The sequence below is a fragment of the Haliotis rubra genome, unplaced genomic scaffold, assembly GCF_003918875.1.
Source record: "Haliotis rubra isolate DU_JTF1 unplaced genomic scaffold, ASM391887v1 Scf927, whole genome shotgun sequence".
Classification (NCBI taxonomy): Eukaryota; Metazoa; Mollusca; class Gastropoda; order Lepetellida; family Haliotidae; genus Haliotis; species Haliotis rubra.
Genome location: NW_025767665.1, coordinates 2,187 through 25,066, shown reverse-complemented (window position 1 = coordinate 25,066; position 22,880 = coordinate 2,187). Strand labels below are relative to the sequence as shown.

The window sequence follows — 22,880 nt, the reverse complement described above, 5'->3', positions numbered from 1 at the left end:
AAAAGAGTAAATACAGAAATGATTTCAATCTCACATCTACTAGTATCCTGTATAGCCTAACAAGAACGGTTTACACTTCCTGTCTTGGAATAGTTCTAATTGTACACTTATCGCTATCGATGCGAACTGCATCCGAACAAGACTAATGCTACAAGAAATCTATGACAATTACATGATTGTATAATGTGGCAGTACTCCCTGACGTATGATCTTCATGTTGTTCTGATCCCCGGTCCGACACCAGAGTTGCACGGAGGTGTGTTAGTGAGGTGACCGCCGTTTTGAACAGTTGTATTATGGTGCGTCATGTGAGCGAACAAGATGAGATGCTGATCTCAGACGTACCATTTTGGTAAAAAACCATAGCGCTGATATAGCACTGATATAGCGCTGATATAGCACTGATATAGCGCTGATATAGCGCTGATACAGCGCTGATATAGCGCTGATATAGCGCTGATATAGCTCTGATATAGTGTTGATATAGTGCTGATATAGCTCTGATATAGTGTTGATATAGTGCTGATATAGCTCTGATATAGTGTTGATATAGTGCTGATATAGCTCTGATATAGTGTTGATATAGTGCTGATATAGCACTGATATATAGCTGATATAGCACTGATATAGCGCTGATATAGCACTGATATAGCGCTGATATTGGTAAAAAACCATAGCGCTGATATAGCGCTGATACAGCGCTGATATAGCGCTGATACAGCGCTGATATAGTGCTGATATAGCGCTGATATAGTGCTGATATAGCTCTGATATAGTGTTGATATAGTGCTGATATAGCTCTGATATAGTGTTGATATAGTGCTGATATAGTGCTGATATAGCGCTGGTCCTGCTGGCAAACCTAGAAACACTCAGAGTGAACCGGGATTCGAGCTCAGCCTCATAGGCTGCTAGCATGACTGAAGGACACTGTCCTTGGAATATACTGTTACACGTCCAGGCCATCCAGAGTCCGCCGTTAGACACACATCGCATACAGAGAACATCAACCAATCAGCGTGTGGTCTCTGACGCATACTGCTCAAAAGAGTTAAGGGTCGCCCGGTTCCTTCATGTCACTTCACTGAAGTTATGTAATGACAGATGAACTTGTAATGTGACAGGTCGGGTCGTTTTGTCTCGTAGAAAATAAACAGGGAAGTGATTTCATATGGTCTATCATATTTAGGGCATGTAAACTATTCGTTCATTTTGTCCGAACAGGTGTATCATATATTCATTGATATCTCATCTACCTTCTGTTGAATCCACCCTGACCTTCTTGCAACGTGTAACAGAGTCATTACAGATGCTGAATGGTAAATGTCTCTCATTAGATACAAGGAATCGTGGCATCATTATCAGTAGTGCCATATGGCCCCAGACACAGAATGACCGGATATCCAGAGGCGGATAAGAAAACTTCCTCTCATTCCGGAACCTCCGCTGACCAACCGATTAAGGTCTCCGCACATCATACAACTCCTTGCAGCGACATTACCAGCACCAGAGACCACATGTATGGCCTCTGCAAGCACAGATACTTAGATACGTCAGCTGCTGTACAGAGTATTCACGTGGACGACATTACGCCGCTGGGTATTTCCAGTTTCCCGTTTCACTGGGGCTACCCACACCGAGCTGATCTGTGGAGGCGGTAGTAATCTTGTGTGAACAAACGAGAGAGAGAAAATAGGACTACATTCAGAAGATTAAACATTTCCTGGGGATAACAAGATAAAATAGCTCCCAATCTCATTACCATACAGTATTAATATACGCACTTATTTCGTTTATGCGGTTAGGATATTAAACGGAAACTATTCTGGTGCTAAAATAGGGTATTTAATATCGGAATGGCTAAGAAGGTTAGCCATTTAGAAATGGGATCTGAATATTTGAAAACATTGAGGTTTTGACAATTATAATGCTCTGATTGGAAACAGAAATATGAAAAAGGTCGTGCGCACCATTCAAAGAATTAAATGTTTGTCAATAAAATACTCTCCCAAAAAAGAAACGCATCATGAAAATAGCAATTTCATGTAGCAATGAATTAAAACGTGGTTCATTTTACAAAAGGTTTTGCTCTGTTTATGAGTCCTATGGTGTTTATGTTTTGAAACATCACAACAAAACGCACCATCCGTAAAATACCCGTATTTAACAGCATGATTTTCAATTTCGGCGTGTAGTGTCACAGAATACACAATTCACATGCAATGCACGTGAAAGTTGGGGATCAGATAGTCTCAATGATGGGTATAAAAGGTTGATCGCTGTCTGTCGATTATTCACTGTATTTGGAATATTGTTGACGAACGCAAAATGCCACATCCAACTGAAGCCAACCGTCATATCGCCATTGGTTTGCTTGAAGCTGGCCAGTCTCAACGTGCAGTTGCCCGACGCATGAATGTTCACCAAAGCACCATTTCACGGCTCTGGGAGAGATATCGCCGGCAGAATGCGGTAGCAGATGCCCCTCATAGTGGGCGACGTCGAGCGACCACTGCGGCGCAGGATTGCTACATCCGGGTACATCACCTGCGTCATCGAACAGCTACGGCGACCAGTACCGCTCGACAAATACCCGGATTGGGGCGGCTTTCTGCACAGACCGTCAGGAACAGGTTGAGAGAGGCTGGTTTACGTGCCAGAAGACCTTGGCCCTGTGCTTCGACAACAACATCATCGACATCGAGTTCAATGGTGCACCGACGTTCAGGCCTGGAACCTACCGAATTGGCGTAGAATCTGGTTCAGTGATGAATCACGATTTCTATTGGAACGACGCGATGGAAGAATGCGGGTGTACAGACGTCGACGTGAACATTTCGCCGACGCTTGCGTTGCCCAGGTGGACAGATTCGGCCGGGGATGTTATGATGTGGGGAGGGATCACCTGCCGTAGGAGAAGTGATTTGGTGATGATCAAGGGCAACCTGACAGCTCAACGGTACTGTGACGAAATCCTACGCCCACACCTCCTTCAGATCACACACCTGATCGCCAGAGGGAGTTGTTTCAACAGGACAATGCCAGGCCCCACACAGCACGTCACACTAGAGACTTCCTCCAGAACCACAACATCAATGTGCTCCCCTGGCCCTCAAGATCACCGGACTTAAACCCGATCGAACATCTGTGGGATGCCCTGGACAGACGGGTGCGACGCCGTAACCCTCAGCCCCAGACACTTCAGCAATTTCGCTATATTTCATTGACTCATAAAGCCTACAAGATGTTTCAAAATAAACATAAAAATACAGTTGAAATTCCTATATGCGTTTCTTTTTTGGGAGAGTATATATATCTATAAACGCAAAACGTTTTGAAGTCAAGTAATAAACAAAATGGGAAAATAATGGACTTGGGTATCAGAGAAAGATAGGACATGGGGCTGCAAGGGTCTGGTCCAATGAGCCACAGTTCCCTCTGCAGGAAATGACCCAAAGTTATCCCGTGTAGTTAATGATTACGGGGCGGACCAGGGATTTTGGAGAAGAGGGGTGGATGCACATTAACCAAGAAGTCCAAACGTTGGGGAGATCGAGGGTAGCATCACCGCCCCCCTCTCTGGATCCGCCCCTGGATTAATTAATCGTATGCTTATCGCCCTGTATGTTCACCTTTCCGGCGTTGAGGTGTGATTGTACGAGCGCTTCGTCAACCATGGCCCCCGACACGACAATCTGATGGGCGTTAGCGTGTCTCAGTGATGCACGCTTTTCTTGAGATTGTCATTCTTGACACGTGACACACATGATTACATTTCACCCAACTTGGATTGGTAAATGTGCGTTGCTCTCCAAACAGAAGCTGAGTGAGTGATTTGCAGACTATCAGTATTTATATAATCGTATACTTATTTCAAGTCAGTTAGGACATATCTCTTCATCAACTGTCGATCCTCCGATGTCCGTAGCCCTAACTTGGGGAAATCACAGGGGGTTCGTCATGTATAAACCTGATGGTTTCGAGGGAAGGGAAATACACATGGGCGATGATTACGATGGGGTCATCGAACCTGCGTTCCTAAAACTTGCCTTTGTTTGACAAATCACACCCCTTGTCTACATGTATTATGATTTCATTTATGTAGGGTTAGGCTGCTGAAACAGCACCATTTTGAGCAGGGATGAAATCTGTCCCATAACTGAATTATAGAAGCTCATATTAGTTTCATATCTGCTTGGTACTGCGTGAAAGAGACATAATTTTGAAGAGCAACATACATGTTTGTGCATTACTGTCGCCATATCGCTTCTCCATGTATGACTTAAAAATGTAGGATTAGTTTCTTTTGCCAACACCATGTCTTCTGTTTGACAGGCCGGCATGGAGCTACACCCTCTATGGATCGTGTTGATGTTATCACTGGTCAGTGTGGCCAGCACAGGTAGGGGCGATGTCTGTATCCACTTTCAAGAAAACATGCCTCCATGTCTCGGGGGCGGTGGGGTATCTTAGTGGTTAAAGCGTTCGCTCGTCACGGCGAAGACGTACCATAATATCACATAACAAGATGTACTATAATATCTCATAACAAGATGTACTATAATATCTCATAACAAGATGTACTATAATATCACATAACAAGATGTACTATAATATCACATAACAAGATGTACAATAATACCACATGACAAGATGTACTATAATATCTCATAACAAGATGTACCATAATATCTCATAACAAGATGTACTATAATATCACATAACAAGATGTACTATAATATCACATAACAAGATGTACTATAATATCACATAACAAGATGTACTATAATATCACATAACAAGATGTACTATAATATCACATAACAAGATGTACTATAATATCACATAACAAGATGTACCATAATATCTAACAACTAGATGTGCTATAATATCTCATAACAAGATGTACTATAATATCTCATAATAAGATGTACTATAATGTCACATAACAAGATGTACTATAATATCTCATAACAAGATGTACCATAATATCACATAACAACATGTACCATAATATCACATAACAAGATGTACTATAATATCACATAACAACATGTACCATAATATCACATAACAAGATGTACTATAATATCTCATAACAAGATGTACTATAATATCACATAACAAGATGTGCTATAATATCAGATGTACTATAATATCACATAACAAGATGTGCTATAATATCTCATAACAAGATGTACTATAATATCTCATAACAAGATGTACCATAATATCACATAACAAGATGTACCATAATATCTCATAACAAGATGTACTATAATATCTCATAACAAGATGTACTATAATATCTCATAACAAGATGTGCTATAATATCTCATAACAAGATGTACTATAATATCTCATAACAAGATATGCTATAATATCTCATAAGGTGTGCTATAATATCTATAAGATGTACCATAATATCTCATAACAAGATGTGCTGTAATATCACATAACAAGATATACTATAATATCTCATAACAAGATGTGCTGTAATATCACATAACAAGATGTGGTGTAATATCACATAACAAGATGTACTATAATATCTCATAACAAGATGTGCTATAATATCTCATAAGGTGTGCTATAATATCTATAAGATGTACTGTAATATCTCAGAACAAGATGTATTATAATATGTCATAACAAGATGTATTATAATATCTAATAACAAGATGTGCTGTAATATCTCGTAACAATATGTAGTATAATATCTCATAACATCTTATATCTCATAATAAGATGTGCTGTAATATCTCATAACAAGATGTACTATAATATCACATAACAAGATGTACCATAATATCACATAACAAGATGTACTATAATATCATAACAAGCATGTACCATAATATCTCATAATATCTCATAACAAGATGTACTATAATATCATAACAAGATGTACTATACAAAGATGTACCTTTATAATAATATCACATAACAAGATGTACCATAATATCTCATAACAAGATGTACTATAATATCTCATAACAAGATGTACTATAATATCACATAACAAGATGTACCATAATATCACATAACAAGATGTACCATTATATCTCATAACAAGGTGTGCTATAATATCTCATAACAAGATGTACTGTAATATCTCATAACAAGATGTGCTATAATATCTATAATATGTGCTATAATATCTCATAACATGTGCTGTAATATCTCATAACAAGATGTACTATAATATCTCATAACAAGATGTGCTATAATATCTCATAACAAGATGTGCTATAATATCTCATAACAAGATGTGCTATAATATCTCATAACAAGATGTGCTATAAGATGTACTATAATATCTCATAACAAGATGTGCTATAATATCTCATAACAAGATGTACTATAATATCTCATAACAAGATGTGCTATAATATCACATAACAAGATGTACTATAATATCTCATAACAAGATGTGCTATAAGATGTGCTATAATATCTCATAACAAGATGTGCTATAATATCTCATAACAAGATGTGCTATAAGATGTGCTATAATATCTCATAACAAGATGTACTATAATATCTCATAACAAGATGTGCTATACGATGTGCTATAATATCTCATAACAAGATGTGCTATAATATTTCATAACAAGATGTGCTATAATATCTCATAACAAAGCACGGGCGATGGGGTAGCCTTGTCGCTTTAAGGTATCATCAACTTTACTCATTCCCTATATGTTCTCGAATATTTACAGATTTCATTGGCTACAAAGTGACGTCATCAACTCCATCAGACGGTGGATATACATCAATAGTTCTTGAAGGGCTGCCTCTCGCAATTGATGTCGTCACAGGGTTCTACGTAACCATGGCTACAGCCAATTGCCCAATCAAATTACAGATATGGAGGAGATTGTCGTATCTCAAGTATAAACTCATTAGTGAAACATATCTCAGTTCATCTTCTGTGGGGCCTAACAATGTAAGTGTCACAGGGCTACCAATGCGTTAATTAAGTAGTTTCCAGTCATTGTTTTATCAAAAGATTTTCAAATCGATTGTCGCATCATAAGTACAGCACATTGACATTGCATGCGTGTTACAACCACTTCGTTTTTGACTGACAAGGCGCAGTAATTACCACGCATTTGAAGTCGGGGCGCAGGGGTAGCCTATTGTTTAAAGCGTTCGTTCGTCACGCCGAAGACCCGGGTTCGATTCACCATATGGGTACAATGTGTGAAGCCCATTTCTGGTGTCCCCCGCCGTGATATTGCTGCAGTATTGCTAAAACTAAACCTAAACTCACTCACTCTCTGCATATGAAGTCAGGTACCCACCCATTGACAACCCACTTTCATCGACCTGTAGCAAAGGTCATCAAAACGTGTTGATATAAATAAATATATTTCTTTTTCCCTTTTGTTATTGACTTGGAAACAAACACTTTATGTCAAACCTATCGGCACTTGATACCGCCACCGTCATCACGTCGTCTAACTTTCAGATCCCCCTGCCAGAATCGGAACAATTCATCATCTACAATGGTGACAGGCTGGGGTTTTCGTCTCTCAGCCCCGCCAATTCCTGTGTTGCCTATACGGTGACAACTGATCCTGGAGATGAGTCTCAGACCCTCCGTTACACCTTCAGTAGCGGCATCCCACCAGTAGAGGGCAACACCTACACGTTCGACCAGTATAAACAGACATTCCGATACGGTCTAGGCATCCAGGTGAAGTGTACGTATTCTGATATACTTCAACGTTAAGGACATGACCATGCTAACCGCAGGGAGGGATTGTAAACATGACGAGACAATGTAGACCTGGAGATATCTCCACAGAACTGGAAAGCTAAATACGTCAGTAACAGCCTATCAGTTGTATTCATTAATTTAAACATAATCGGAAAGTGTTAACTCCCTTTTCATTCCTGTTTGTTCTGAATCTTGTCTTAGCAAAAACTTTCTCTCGTTTCATCAACAACTCTTTAGCTTTGCAGAGTTGCGCCCCTTAGCGCTGATAGGGTCCTGTAATCGTGGTTTCGTATTCACAGGGATACGATAAACTGAAATAACTGTCAATTAGAGAGGGTCGGTACTAACAAACGTCAAAGACTGCATGTGTATACAAGATATGGTCACCTGAGTACACATGTCTGCCAGCAGGGGTTTTAAAAGGTCGCTGTAGAGTTGCCTCCTCTAGCTGGTTGGAAACATTGGTCGTTGGCCCCTGTCTGGATTCAACATCCGAATGTCAATACCATGCTCGTTGTGAACGTCCCTTGCCACTTCCCTCCATCTAGCTCTGCCACGTCGTCATATGACGTCAATGTTAAGGCATAGTTGAATCCCAAGTCAACTATCCACGATCAGGATCTCTTAACAATTTACTATTACGTAATGGTTTCTTGAAGAATCTTTTTAAAAAAACCCAAGCTTCTATATCTCGGCGAAAATAACGTTTAGTGTTGACCATTCAACGCTGTAGTGTTGACCATTCGACACTGTAGTGTTGACCATTCAACACTGTAGTGTTGACCATTCAACACTGTAGTGTTGACCATTCAACACTGTAGTGTTGACCATTCGACACTGTAGTGTTCGCCATTCCACACTGTAGTGTTGACCATTCCACACTGTAGTCTTGAAGTAGTCTTGACCATTCAACACTGTAGTGTTAACCATTCAACACTGTAGTGTTGACCATTCAACATTGTAGTGTTGACCATTCGACACTGTAGTGTTCGCCATTCCACACTGTAGTTTTGAAGTAGTCTTGACCATTCAACACTGTAGTGTTAACCATTCAACACTGTAGTGTTGACCATTCAACATTGTAGTGTTAACTCTGTTCTATTATCAGATGGAAGCCAGCACCGACAGTTCGTCATGGCGGGCACAGAGAGTACGTCTCATTATATCCCAAACAACTTCAGCTGAGTTCACTCCATAAAGACAATTCAAAAGGAATCATGTTGACTTTCACTATTGCATTATTGTGTCATCCCGGTTTTACATTACATTTAATTTGTCCTTATCCTGACTCGTGCAATTTGCTTACCGCTCCCTTTCTCCCGAGGTACAGTGGAAACCTCTGTCAATGTTCCTTGGAACAGTTAGAAATAGCTCACCCCAAAAGGGCCTCATTTCCCGCGTTCGTGCAACAGCACCCCACGTGACCATGTGCTCGTTGTCTCTCTCTCCATTGTCGCCCACCTGGACGGTTGGGAGGATTCAACCAAGTTAATCCATTTTATTCAGTATCCAAATTAATGCTAGGTTGTTTATCCCATACCCTTTATGCATCATAAACATGGGTTATTTTACGTATCTGGGCTGTACTTAACTTCAACTTATAACGTATGTGAGAGTGTGCTGAAGGCTAATGAGAACGTGTTCTCTGTGCAGATACAGGCTATGAGTTCACAACCCACACCCTGTGTGCCCTTCGTGTATTTCTTACTCTTGTAATTTCCTTAAAAGGTGTAGCTTTTGTGCCCAACTAGGGGACCTTGAATTTACCAATTATCTGTTTGCCTTACAACGCAAAGAGATAGACAAGAAAAGGCGGGAAAACTCTAGGGCTTCGGCTGCTGTTTCATCTAAAGAGAAGTCCCTCAAGCACTTGGCTGAACGTGAGTTCGTTCCTGTTTCGTTCCCTGGGGACGTCGGCTGATGAGTTTCCCGTACGGGATTCTGCTGTTGACCTCGTCAATAATGGTATATTTACGAAGTCCAACCGGATGAAGAGAAAATCTACGACACGAGAGGAGTCATCTCTACAGAAGCTTGCGAAGTTGAAGCAGCTGACCGGGAAGAAGTCATCCGGGAAGCAGTCTTCCACTGTTACATTTGGTGCCCTGTCTGTCCTGGATGAAGGAGAGGCCTTCGCCCAACTCTACCCCTTCTGCCAGCTCTACCCCTTCTCCCAACTCTACCCCTTCGGCCAGGCTCCTAACTTTACGCAACAACCGGACTTTGTTGCCAACATTACCAAGCAAGTTCTGATGGCCATTCGACAACAACAGCGTCCTCGCTCCACGTTGGATAAACCGGTGATGCAGTCGACTCCCGCCTCATCAGTTCTTGAACAATCCCATGAAGACTTTGGCGTCTCTTCACCCACTGAGGATGGCCCGCAGGAGGATGACAAGAAGTACTCGCTTGGATTGCAAATGGCTTGCCGATTTCATCACCAACCAGAAACTTGTCACCGGCGGACACTTGCTGCATGGAGGAGGATGACATCTCTACACTGCCCATTCTTCAGGCCGCCTTCGCAAAGGCTAACAAAGCCCAGGGTCTACCTAGACCGTTTCTCAATCCCGACTTTGCTAAAGCACCTGAGATTGATGATGACTTCTTCCTGATGAGTGACTCCAAGTCCAGGTCGTATAAAGTGGAAGATAAGAAACTGGCGCAGCTTGATACTACAACCAAGGGGGCCTTCTTTGGTTTGGTGATGTCACGTGCCATCAACGAAGCGATGCTGAATGCCTTGAGTAACCCGCGGTCGGACCGGGAAAGAATGTTTTTATCTGCTATGGTGGCTCAGAAAAGGAATCAAGAGTTTGCAGCGGACCACATGAGTTCTACTTCAGCGTGCATCACTCTCCTACGTCGACAAGGTCTCTTATACTCATGCAACTGATCGGATCTCTTCACTAAGCCGTTATTACGCAAGCCTTGGGCAACATCGACCATTTTTGATGGTGCTATTCGACAAGTCAGCAAAGAGGTTGCACAAGACTACAATGTCCAGATGCTGATTAAATCTCTCCAGACGAAATCCATGTTTAAGCTGAATCAGAAGGCTCAAGAGAAGCCGTTTACTACCGCCAGGAGCTCCCGGACCTCGTCTTTTTGTAAACCATCGGATAACTCCAGGGGAAATTCCGACAGAGGCAGGACTTACTACAGGTACCGTCCCCGTCGTTGAGGATACGGTTGCAGACGACTGGCGCCTTCCACCCCAGTCGTTCCCGTACAATCCTCTACCACTGGTGGAGTACTCATGAGGTATTGGCAGAATTGGCGGTCAGTTCAAAACCCTACGTATCTCAAGTTACAGAATCTAGATAAAAGATGTACCGTAATGTAACCATTCATCCATCAATTATAAACTACCCCGAAAAGAACTCAGGCCGAAGGTATCAGAGGCAGTTCAATCTCTTCTCACCAAAGGGTCCGTGGAGATTGTTCACCCGGAAGACTTGATGCCGATCTTCTACTCACCGATTTTCCTGGTACACAATTCCCGCAGGGTGAATACATCCACAGGCCCTCGTGTCTTTGCGAAGATTAAAGATTAAAATAATTCAATGTTTGAGATGACTCCCGACTCGAAATGCTACACAGTACAATACATTATGACAAGGCCGGACACTTTGGTACACCCCACTTCGGTATGCCGATTGCTACACTACCATCGCATGTGATCGATTATTACTTAATGTGAACATAATCATGGATGATTGGCCTGTCGATCACCTATCATGAAACCTACCAATTCTTTATTGTTATTTCTGCAAGTTGAAACCCGAGTTTGCCTCTTAACTAAACGATCTTGACAAATGGATGACGATATGTCCGCAAAAATGGGTGTGTGGTCGAAGCAAGCCCTCTGATTGGTCAGCGCTTGCAAATCTGCAATTCTTTATAAATTCGTGGGATTTTTTTCTTTCATCGACTGGTTAATGTAAGAATAATTTTTTCTTATCCTGACTCATGATTTTTTGCTTACCTCCCTTTCCCTTGCGAATGGTAGTGGAACACTTGAATCCCTTGAAGTTCCCGAAGCGGACGTAAAAATACACTCACCCACGAGTTACCCCCTTTTGCCCTTTCCAGCGCAAACACTCATGTGACCAGCCTTACTTGTCACTGTCTCCCTTTTCGCCCAAGCGGATGGTTGGGCGAGCACTGGAGTCCCGTATACCGCATTATATCCTTTTTGTTTAGGTCCTATTCTTCAAAATTACGCTGTGTATGGATTTGGCAATAACTACTATGTATTATATGTAAAAACATTGTAAACATTATTTGTATTTGTGTCATAATTTCATCGTAATGTAACTTTGTTTACATTTCATGAAATCTTGCAGTGTTAGCAGGCACAGGTTATCCGTGGCTTATCCTCACCCCCAATGCCTTTCGTGCATAAAACCATGTTCTTCCAGCTTGCGCTGTACTTATTGTGTTGATTTATCAAATCTACAATTTAATCAATATTTGTCTTATGTCTATAGACGTGCCATGGATCGGGTGAGGAATTCATCTCAAGTTACGGCTGATATAACAGGAGATCAGCCTGCAAACCGTATGTTGATTGCTACTGCGGAGATTCATAATACTGGTGCTATGTTGAGTATGTTGCAGGGGCAGTCTGCTGGTACGGGGGCCAAGAAGAGATCGGCTACAACGCAGTTGACTCCGACTCAAGCTAAGAAAAAGACTTCGTCTTCTTCTACATCGCAGAAGAAAACATCTGTTACCAGATCGGAGGGTAAATCTACGCGGCCTAGTAAGTCAACGCTTCAGAAATCCTTCAACGAAGAGATGTTACCTCTGCATGAAGTAGACGTTTAGATGATCCCCCCGTTACTTCTACCCGAAGTACCTACGAGATCGGCGACTCAATCGACTTCCACGACTACTAGATCGTCTCCTGCAACTGTCACAGCAAGCGGGCGGTGGGGTAGCCTAGTGGTTAAAGCGTTGGCTCGTCACGCCGAAGGCCCGGGTTCGATTCCCCACATGGGCACAATGTGTTAAGCCCATTTCTGGTGTCCCCCGCCGTGATATTGCTGGAATATTGCTAAAAGCGGCGTAAAACTAAACTCAGTCAGTCAGTCAGTCAGTCAGTCACAGCAAGCCAGCTGTTTGACGAACTGCCACCAACTTCTCAACAGAGTGAAGTCGAGACACACAACTCATCAGCGTTCGCGAACCGCTCTTCTACACAGCAGCAGCTTCAATCAACGCAAAACTTTGATCCAGGTGAAATTATGAGACATTTCACCAACCAGATGATGGCCAGGATGGAACGTAGGTTCGAGGAAGAAGCGAAGGCTCAGCGAAGCCTCTCATCTACTGACATCGTGCGCAAACCTACCGACCTGCACGAACCCACGGACCTACGCGAACCTACTCCTCATAGAACTACGTCTCAAGACTACGTTGGCGAACGTACACCTTTGCGAAGGTCTCCACAGTCTGACGACTCTGTCATCTTGGAAGAGGATAGAAGACATGAGATACCTACTCACCGTTCTTCATCTGTGAACCCTCAACATTCGAGAACATCGAAGGATCCATCTCCTACATCTATCCGCTCTAGATCGAGATCTCATATCTCTCACAGATGTTCGCGAAGTCACTCAAGGTTCGCGAAGGGATAATCTAGCGACGGAACTTGGCAAAGAGAAGGCTCACATCACAGAGGTTCGCGAAGAGATGAATCCACAGATAAAGGTTCGCGAAGAGAGGACTCTCAAGATAGACGTTCGCGAAGGAAGTAATCTTCAGACAGAGGTTCGCGAAGGGATACAGGTTCACAGAAGGATGATTCGCGGAGGCATAGCTCTACCGATCAGGAGATAACTGATGAACAACTAGACTTCGTCTTCCCGGACTCAGAGGTTACAGCTTGGATAGCCAATGGTTTGAACTTGGAGTCTCTTTCTAATGATATAGATGAAGTCTAAACTTATAAGATGCGTAATGACGTCTTTGACTCGGTGACTATTCCTCCGATTGAACCTATATCCAAGATACCTTCTAACCTACGCACAGCTTGAGAAAGCTGCAGACATCTACAAGATTCGAGAACTCTTAGATCTACAGGCAGATAACAGCAACGCAGACATCTACAGGGTTCGCGAACCCTAGGGTTAACGAACCCTTACATCAACAGGCAGGATGTTATCGTCGACTCTATTACCATAAGGCTGGATAAAACGAAGCAATGATGAAAACGGATGGTTTTGTCAGAGTTTATAACTCAACAAAAAGATCTACAACATGTGCGATCTCTACAGTTTACAGCCTGCACAACTCGACAACCTGCACAAACCTTACACCTATAATAGGTTCAGTTTCGGACTACAACCTACTTGATGAAAGGAATCCCTTCATCTACACGGATGCTGAGGTCTTATACCGGGTAGCAGATGGCCTGCGGATATTGTCATTCACTCACTCACTCCAACCCAACAGAGATGTACTGCATATACGCTGATGACTTCGACTCCAATATGATATCACCTATGAAGCCGATATCTCAAGTACTGGAGAACCTCAAGGCGACCTTTGTAAAGGGCTTAAGGTTATCAACGCCTTCAAGAATCCTTGAACGGACGTACAGATGATATTGTTAACACTCGACACTCAGCGCAACACTTGGAGCAACCCTTATTCAAGAGGTTTATATGAGCGGCGTAGAATTACGCTCGCTTTACTCAACCAACTAATTGCACCAGATTTTATGTAGGCCAAGTTGCTACAACACCGGTGACGTCATGCTTGAAGCTCATTGGTCCACGTCAGACAACGCCTCCCAGCAAGTTTACTCACTTACAAACAAACCCGTGGTACGGGGAAATACTTCATCGGCAGCCTTGGAAACAGTATACAACTACGGCCTGTTATCATCATGGGAATCCAATGGAACATCCTACCGTTTGGAATATCATCGGCTCTATGATTATTCATACGAATAATCAAGCCTATCGGCACCTATCTGCAGCATCGAGGTCTACGCAGTGCCAGTTATCTGGACAACGGCATACAGGTTCTTCAAAGTGCCAATCAACTCAGACAGCAGCATAGCTGAACTTCACAATTAAGCTGCTCACGCAACTAGGATGGCTAGTGAACCTGATGAAGTTGGAGTTAGAATCAAACAAGATCTTCAATTGCTGTGAATAAGAATTATCACAACACAGAATCGAATTGTGGTCCCAGAAGATCATTGGGTCAAGATACAAGCCAAGAACGTGCTTGCAGACGCTCTCTCCCGACCACTGCACCCGTCACCTACGGAATGGATGCTCCATCCAGAAGCATTTCGGCTCATCATAAGGGAAATAGGATCCCCATGCATACACCTGTTTGCCATGAGGTTCAACAAACAACTACAGACGTTTTTCTCACCAGTTCCAGATCCTCAAGCCTGGGCAACAGATGCACTGAACATATCATGGGAAGGACTAAACGCTTATGAGTTTCCACCACTGATATTACTACCGAACGTACTGTTGAAGATCAAACAGACTCTGTCGCTACAACTGACCTTGGTCGCGCCATACTGGCCACCGAGAGTATGGTTCCTAGACCTAATAGAAGATCTCGGAAGTCCAACAATCAAGTTACCAGATTGGCCGAACCTACTCATACATCCGCACACCAAGCAAGTCCACGGGAACCAGACAGCGTTCCAGCTACACGTGTGGACCGTATCAAAACATGTTTTGAAGAAAAGAGGATACTCCGCCAGGGCAGCCAAGGCAGTAACCCTAGCGTTACGCAGATCTACTCGTAACCTGTATGATGACAAGTGGCTGAAGTTTGAGACTTATGCAAGGCGGAAAGGCTTCATTGCTATGAAAGCTACTCATCCTCAAGTGGCGGAATACCTGTGTCATCTTAGACAAACCAGACATCTGAAAGGTTCGACATTATCTACATACCTCGCTGCCATCAGTACAGTGATTACCATGAAAACAGGCATCAAGTTGACGAAAGTACCAGAATTACTTGCTCTGCTGAGATCTTTTAAACTGGAGGACCAGCAAAAGAAGTTCAGAGCTCCGGCCTGGGATCTGAATGTAATTCTACGTCATCTTACAAGTGATGCCTTCGAACCTCTAGATCAGACTACATTCGAGCTGCTGACACAGAAGACTCTGTTCCTGCTTGCGCTAGCCACGGCAGATCGGATATCAGAGATACATACGCAGGACTTTGGTCGAACCAGATTCGACACGGGGCAACATGCTGCAGTTCATCTAGGACTTAGATGGGACTTCACTGCCAAGAACCAACTACCTGGTCAGCCAGATAGACAGTTCCACGTACCAGCGCTATCTACAATCCTCGGACCAGAGGATATAGAGGACTTATCCTTGTGTACGGTCAGAGCCCTGATGATATATCTTCAAAAGACTAAGACGAGGAGAAGGAAATTAAAGCGCCTGTTCATCCCATTATCCACAGAGACAGATACAGGACGTATCTAAGGACAGCTGATGAATCCACGAAATGGCTTGACCCGCCACCATTCCGTCCGATTCTATAAGCAAAAGATCATGAGTCGGGATAAAAAAAAATGTAATTTTTCAAGTAAAATTGATATTTTTATACTTATCCTGACTCATGACGAGAAGCCCTCCCAACCTCCCCTCTGGAAACACTTCGGATTTCACAGCAGATCCAAGTGCATGGGCAGAAAAATCAGGAGAGAGTGACAAGTAAGGCTGGTCACAGGAGTGTTTGCGCGGGAAAGGGCAAATGGGAGGTAACTCGTGGGTGAGTGTATTTTTACGTCCGCTTCGGGAACTTCAAGGGATTCAAGTGTTCCACTACCATTCGCAAGGGAAAGGGAGATAAGCAAAAGATCATGAGTCAGGATAAGTATAAACATATCAATTTTACTTACTTTTTTCGGGCAATGGCTTCTCAAAAGAAAGCATCAGTTGCAAATGTCTCCTAAACAAGGATTAACCAACCAGAGGACTTGCTTTGACCACGCCTCCGTTTTGTGCGGACACATCGTCATCCATTTGTATCAAGATCGTTTAGTTGGGGATCAAAATCGGGTTTCAGTCGACTTGCAGAAATAACAAAGAATTAGTAGGTGTCGTGAGTGGTGCTCGATATGCCAATCATCCATGATTATGTTTACATTAAGTTTTACTCGATTGCATGTGATGGTAGCGCAGCGATCGGCAAAGCAGGCAGGTAGGGTACGCCGAAGTGTCCGGCTTGGTCATAATGTATTGTACCGTGAAGCATTTCGAGTCGGGGTCATCTCAAATGTTTTATGGTTTTTTAACATCTTCAATCCTGGCAAAGACACGAGGGCGTGTGAATACGTCCCCACTCTCCACTGTTGGTCTTGTTTAAAATTTTACCGTTGGCTTATGGAGAGAGTGGCAACTAGCATATGGTCACGTGGGGTCCTGATGAACGAGCGCGGGAAAAGGGACCCTTCAATAAATTTTAAGGTGAGCTATCTTTAACATTGACAGGTTTCCACTGTACCTCGTGAGAAAGAAAGAGATAAGCAAATTGTATGAGTCGGGATAAGTATAACATATCAATCTTATGAAAAAAATACATTTTCTTAGAAAATACTTTTCTTCATAGTGTGAGACATGCACAGAAAAACAGAAAGGTAGTTGTTGTACTGTGTCAAGGTGTTACTCTTGTGCATTTTCGACCAGTGCCCGGGGCAGTGGGGTAGCCTAGTGGTTAAAGCGTTGGCTCGTCACGCCGAAAACCCGGGTTCGAATCCCCACATGGGTACAATGTGTGAAGCCCATTTTCTGGTGTCCCCCGCCGTGATGTTGCTGGAATATTGCTAAAAGCGGCGTAAAACCAAACTCAGTCAGTCAGTCGACCAGTGCCCAATGCCAGTTGAACTAAAATCCAAGGCTCTTACCCGTTCGTACCCGTAAAGATCCGAGTAAGAACTGATCTTCAGCAACCCATGCTTGTCGTAAGAGGCTACTAACGAGATCGGATGGTCATGCTCACTTATTATGCTGATGCATGCCAGCGTACCCCAGCTGCGTAGACAGATGTTCATCGTGTTATAGACTAAATTAGTCAAAACAGACCGCTGGAATATTGCTGAGTGCTGAGTTAAACAGTCAGTCAAACAATGTTAACCATTTATGTCATATCTTACAATCTGTTCTTTCCACCCATTACCGACGTCCAACAGAAGTGATCGGTCACCACTTGACCACAGACAAGATGGCACCAGCAGGGAGGATCACCATCATCCTTGAGGGTCTGATGCTCACGGAGGGCAAGGTCAGCGGATATTACGTCAGACTTGCCAAAGCGAACTGTCCAATCAGACTACAGATATGGAGGCCAACTTCTGGTCGGTCTTACCAGCTTCTTGGGGAGACGAACTTCGAGTCAAAGAGTACAGGCTATTTCCATGTACGTTTTATGAAAGTTTGAATAATGACAGTTGGTACCCGTCACATGGCTCGGGGAACAAGTCGTCTGTAACATGAGTGAGTTTAGTTTTGCGCTGCCTGTAGCAATATTCCAGCAATATTACGGCGGGCGACCCCAGAAATGGGCTTCACACATTGTACCCATGTGGGTAATCGAACCTTGATCTTCGGCCTGATGAGAAAAGGTTTTAACCACTAGGCTACCGCACTGCCACTTCTGTAAAATGAGCAGTGTCTTGACTTTATATTTAATTTCATATCGTTCATGTTCTACATTCTCGGTATCCATGCTGTTGGCCCAGGGGCACTTGTCATTTGTTGACAGCCTAAAGGAGGCGTTGGCTTCACGTACATGTATGTGATACACCTCAGATTATTTGAAACAACTATTTTACAATAACTGTCCTCGTTAGTTGTTAAGTTTCTCTTCCTATCTGTGTCGCTTCATTTTGGTTTTAATTGAATGAAATTTCGCTGTGATAACCGATATGCATACTCACTCACTAACTCACTCACTCTGCTAATTACGTTGCTTAGATTGCCTCATCTAAGCTCATCGCAGTGACTGGAGCAGACAAGGTCGGGTTCACCACCCTGGACGACACCAGCTCGTGTGTTCCTTACCTGTTCGTGTCGGACAAGAGACGGTCACAGACAGTCTTCCATGACTTCTTCTCCGCCAACCCTCCCACTGTCAACTCCACCCAAATCTTCAGCGCCCTCCAAACTACGTACCTCTTTGCTGTGGAGGTAGCCGTTGTTGGTGAGATAAATGCGAGACGTTGACGTACCACACCACACCACACCACGCCCGCACGCAAACACACACACACACACGCCCCTACGCTCCCTCCCAGACATCCCCCTTAGTGCCTTAACCCCCCCAAATTAAATCCTTAAATCCGGCTTCCATCAACCCGTGCTTGTGTACGGTGCGATACTAAGTAACTGTAGTCACGATCGCTGACTTCACTGTCATCGTATTCAAGTTTCATAGATCGATGCTCATGATTTCAATCAAGAGTAATGTCTTTGAAGGCATTTAGGGGCACATAAATGGTGAAATTGTATGGACATGAACTTCTGTAATATGAGACACGACGTTTCTGAAGATATTCTTATATGTGAACATCAATACTCCTGATGGAGTAAGAATATACTCCGAAACGTCCTGTCCCGCATATCAAACAAGTTGACATCTATAACTTTTCACCTTTTAATCACCAGATTGTCAAGATCAGATAATTTGTTTGATTGGCATTGTAGAACTGAGTGGTATAGAGATGACAAGACTTTATGGATGATCAACTTGCCGATGTAGGGTAGTGAGATGCGAATGGGAGAGGAGTCGGGCTTGCTAGTGGTAGTCTTAGGTGTTGGGTTGAGGGTGGAGTTGATGACACGGTCAACTATCCCACTAAACGTGTTGACCGTGTCATCAACTCCACCCTCCACCCTCCACCCTCCACCCCAGCACCCAAACCCACCACTAGCCAGCCCGACACCGCTCCCATTCGCATCTCACTACCCTACATCGGCAAACTTCACATGACATCACTCGCTTACTTAAACAGCAGGCGGCATAGACACTTACTTCTCCACGGCCACACCTCTCAAAACTATCTTTGAGGCAAACGGTGGGAAACACACTACAAAACAACAACAGCCTAAAGGTGTGGTCTACAACATCAGCTGCGACTGTGGCAGCAACTACATTGGTGAAACATCCAGACCACTCAACATACGCATCAAAGAACATAAGACATCCACAAACAAAGCAGACACCAAATCAGCCATTTCGGAACACATCACCAAATTTCCTCAACACAACATCAACTGGGACACTGTCAAAACACTTACAAACAACAAACATGATTACAACCCACCCTGGCTTCTCATCACCTGCCTAACTGACATTCCTCACCACTGTCTTCCCATTAATTAATTCCCCACCACCTTGGCTTCTGCCTAATTAACTTAAATTCGCTAATTGTAATCTCACTCATCTCATTTATCATCTCAGCTCTTCATCATGCTATTGTAGCTCATCATGTAACTTTCTTTGATGCTTTGTTTTTCCATCCTCAGTATTTTTATCTCTTTATCTTATCTTGTATATAAACTGGTGTACCCCACCATTCCTCCATATGCTTGAACACGGAATAAGAATCTATACCGAAACGTCGCCATTGTCAAAGTAAAGAAGTTGATCATCCATAAAGTCTTGTCATCTCAAGACTAGATAACAATCATATAGCTGGAATAGTGCTGAGTACGGCATTAAATAACCAACCAACCATATTCGTAGTGATTGTTGGTTTGTTAGCATCCTGTCCGTGTTCTAGGCAACACTAACACGTGTGAGGCTAGCATCACCGGGCTTACCTTAAGTTGACACACAGCTACGTAAGTGAAGTACTGTTCAGTGTAGCCGTTAAACTATATTGACTCATGAGCTCTTGTATCACCACCAGACATATCTTTGTTCCAAACATACCGGAGATCATGCATGATACAAGTGTCGTGAATATCTTCAATGGGGATCTCCTCTGCATTAATTTACCAGGATGTAATATGACTGTTAGTAAACCATTAGCTCACTCATTCAACTTGCAGAGTCCTTCCTTGTGCTACCGGGACCTAGAGGATCCGCCGGGGCTACCGGTATCCAGGGTATACAGGGTCTGCAGGGGCCCACGGGAGAAAGTGGGGTCAGAGGCGACCAAGGGCGTACTGGGGAGCAGGGACTGCAGGTGCTCTCTGTTGTACTCTTGTTAACTGTCCTCTAATATATACCAGCATCATGTAGTTTCTAACCATTGATACCCATTCAGTCGATGAAAATCATTGTGATAATAGTGTTGTAAAAATGCTGAAGACGTTTGTTCAAAATTGCCTCTGTTCATCCAGGAGTGAATGGGTAATCGGTGGGTTGTCATATGACTTTACCTTCTAACACCTCTCAGGCAGCTTTGATAATACTGTCTCAGCACCTTGACCAAGCATAAATGCGTGGATACATGTGATGTATAAATGTCCAGTATTATGACTATTTCAGTAATAATCTTGCATGCATTATGATTGGCTTTCCATCTTAATTATGTCCAAAATACCATCCAAACGCGTTTTTCTTTATAGAGGTAGGTCCCAACGTCTACATTCATGCAACTGGTACTCCAATTGCATTAAATGTGTTTGCTGTCGACTAATTATAAATTGAACTACGTATCCATGACAACGTGTTTATTGTCAGGGTGACCGTGGAACAGACGGCCCAGTAGGTATACGCGGTTCTGTAGGAAGCAGGGGTCAGGTAGGACCCGTAGGCCGGAGAGGCCCACAAGGAGGAGCTGGAGCTTCTGGTCAGGTCGGTACAGTTGGTCAATCTGGGGACAAGGGCATGGTAGGCGACACAGGAAGGGAGGGTCAACTTGGACAGATGGGAAGCAAGGCTGGAAGAGGACCTCAAGGACAGCAGGGCATGACTGGCGACTCCCCAAAGGGCGAGGAAGGCGACCAGGGACCACGGGGACCAGCAGGTGAAGTAGGCCCAGAAGGAATGCCAGGAGAGATTGGTCCCCAGGGAGATGACGGGCCTACTGGCATGGAGGGCGCTGATGGGGCGCCAGGAGTTCAGGGCTCCATGTGGACGCCAAACGGTAAGAGCTTATTCCTAAAATGTATATGCCATGGGCGTACGCGGAAGGGGGCTTCCTGGGGAACTGCAGTTCCTCTTTTCTACCAACAGCGTAAGAAATATGAACATGCTGTGTTGATAGCGACTGAGTCTCTAGCTTTAGGTCAGGTTTCTGTTGTGCAGGGAAGTAATCATGTCATGGTCTGTTTACATGAATGTTCTTTTCTGTCTGATCACCCTTTTTGTTTTCCTTGCACAATTCATAGTAACTTTTCATAGCTAACGGTGCTCAAAAATATTAAATATACCGCTTTCACATGACTGACCTTACGACTGTGAGGTAGCCTAGTGGTTAAAGCGTTCAATCACCAGGATGACGGCACAGGTTCGAATAACAACATTCCATCCCTTGCATGGGCACGGACGTGGGGTAGCCTAGTGGGTAAAATGTCTGCTCGTCACGCCAAACACCCGGGTTCGATTCCCCTCATGGGTACAATGTGTGAAGCCCATTTCTGGTATGACCGCCGTGCTGTATAAACTCAAATATTACTGAAACAACGTAAAACTCACTATGGTTAGGTGTTATTTTTCAGAACTATGCAAGCAGATCAACGTGACATGTGAGCAGGAATGTACGAGTAACGGTATGAAGGCAACATGTACCTGCAGACCAGGATTTCGGTTGAAGGATGGCTATAAGTGTATTGGTAGGTGAAGTGTTAACAAGTGCCAAGGGTAAATCAGCTACGACAGTAAGGATCCATGGGTGGACTAACAACATGGTACTGTGTGTACAGTCTGTGTCCTTTAATACAGAATACAGCCTCTATTACACTATGGCTAATATCTGTAATAACTTTGATACAGAATACAGCCTCTATTACACCATGGCTAATATCTGTAATAACTTTGATACAGAATACAGCCTCTATTACACCATGGCTAATATTTGTAATAACTTTGATACAGAATACAGCCTCTATTACACCATGGCTAATATTTGTAATAACTTTGATACAGAATACAGCCTCTATTACACCATGGCTAATATCTGTAATAACTTTGATACAGAATA

At 43.3% G+C, this 22,880-nt stretch overlaps 1 protein-coding gene across 1 annotated transcript; it reads left to right on the top strand.

The window, feature by feature from the left end:
* The first annotated feature begins 3,758 nt into the window (after positions 1 to 3,758).
* LOC124264474 lies at positions 3,759 to 22,520 on the top strand. The gene is made up of 10 exons (XM_046699213.1): positions 3,759 to 3,826; positions 4,336 to 4,402; positions 6,723 to 6,949; positions 7,475 to 7,709; positions 8,835 to 8,876; positions 17,919 to 18,145; positions 18,703 to 18,928; positions 20,782 to 20,918; positions 21,419 to 21,824; positions 22,399 to 22,520. Exons 2-10 carry the CDS (start codon positions 4,342 to 4,344, stop codon positions 22,518 to 22,520), a joined length of 1,683 nt encoding a protein of 560 aa, XP_046555169.1. The 5' UTR covers positions 3,759 to 3,826; positions 4,336 to 4,341.
* The last annotated feature ends 360 nt before the right edge of the window (positions 22,521 to 22,880 follow it).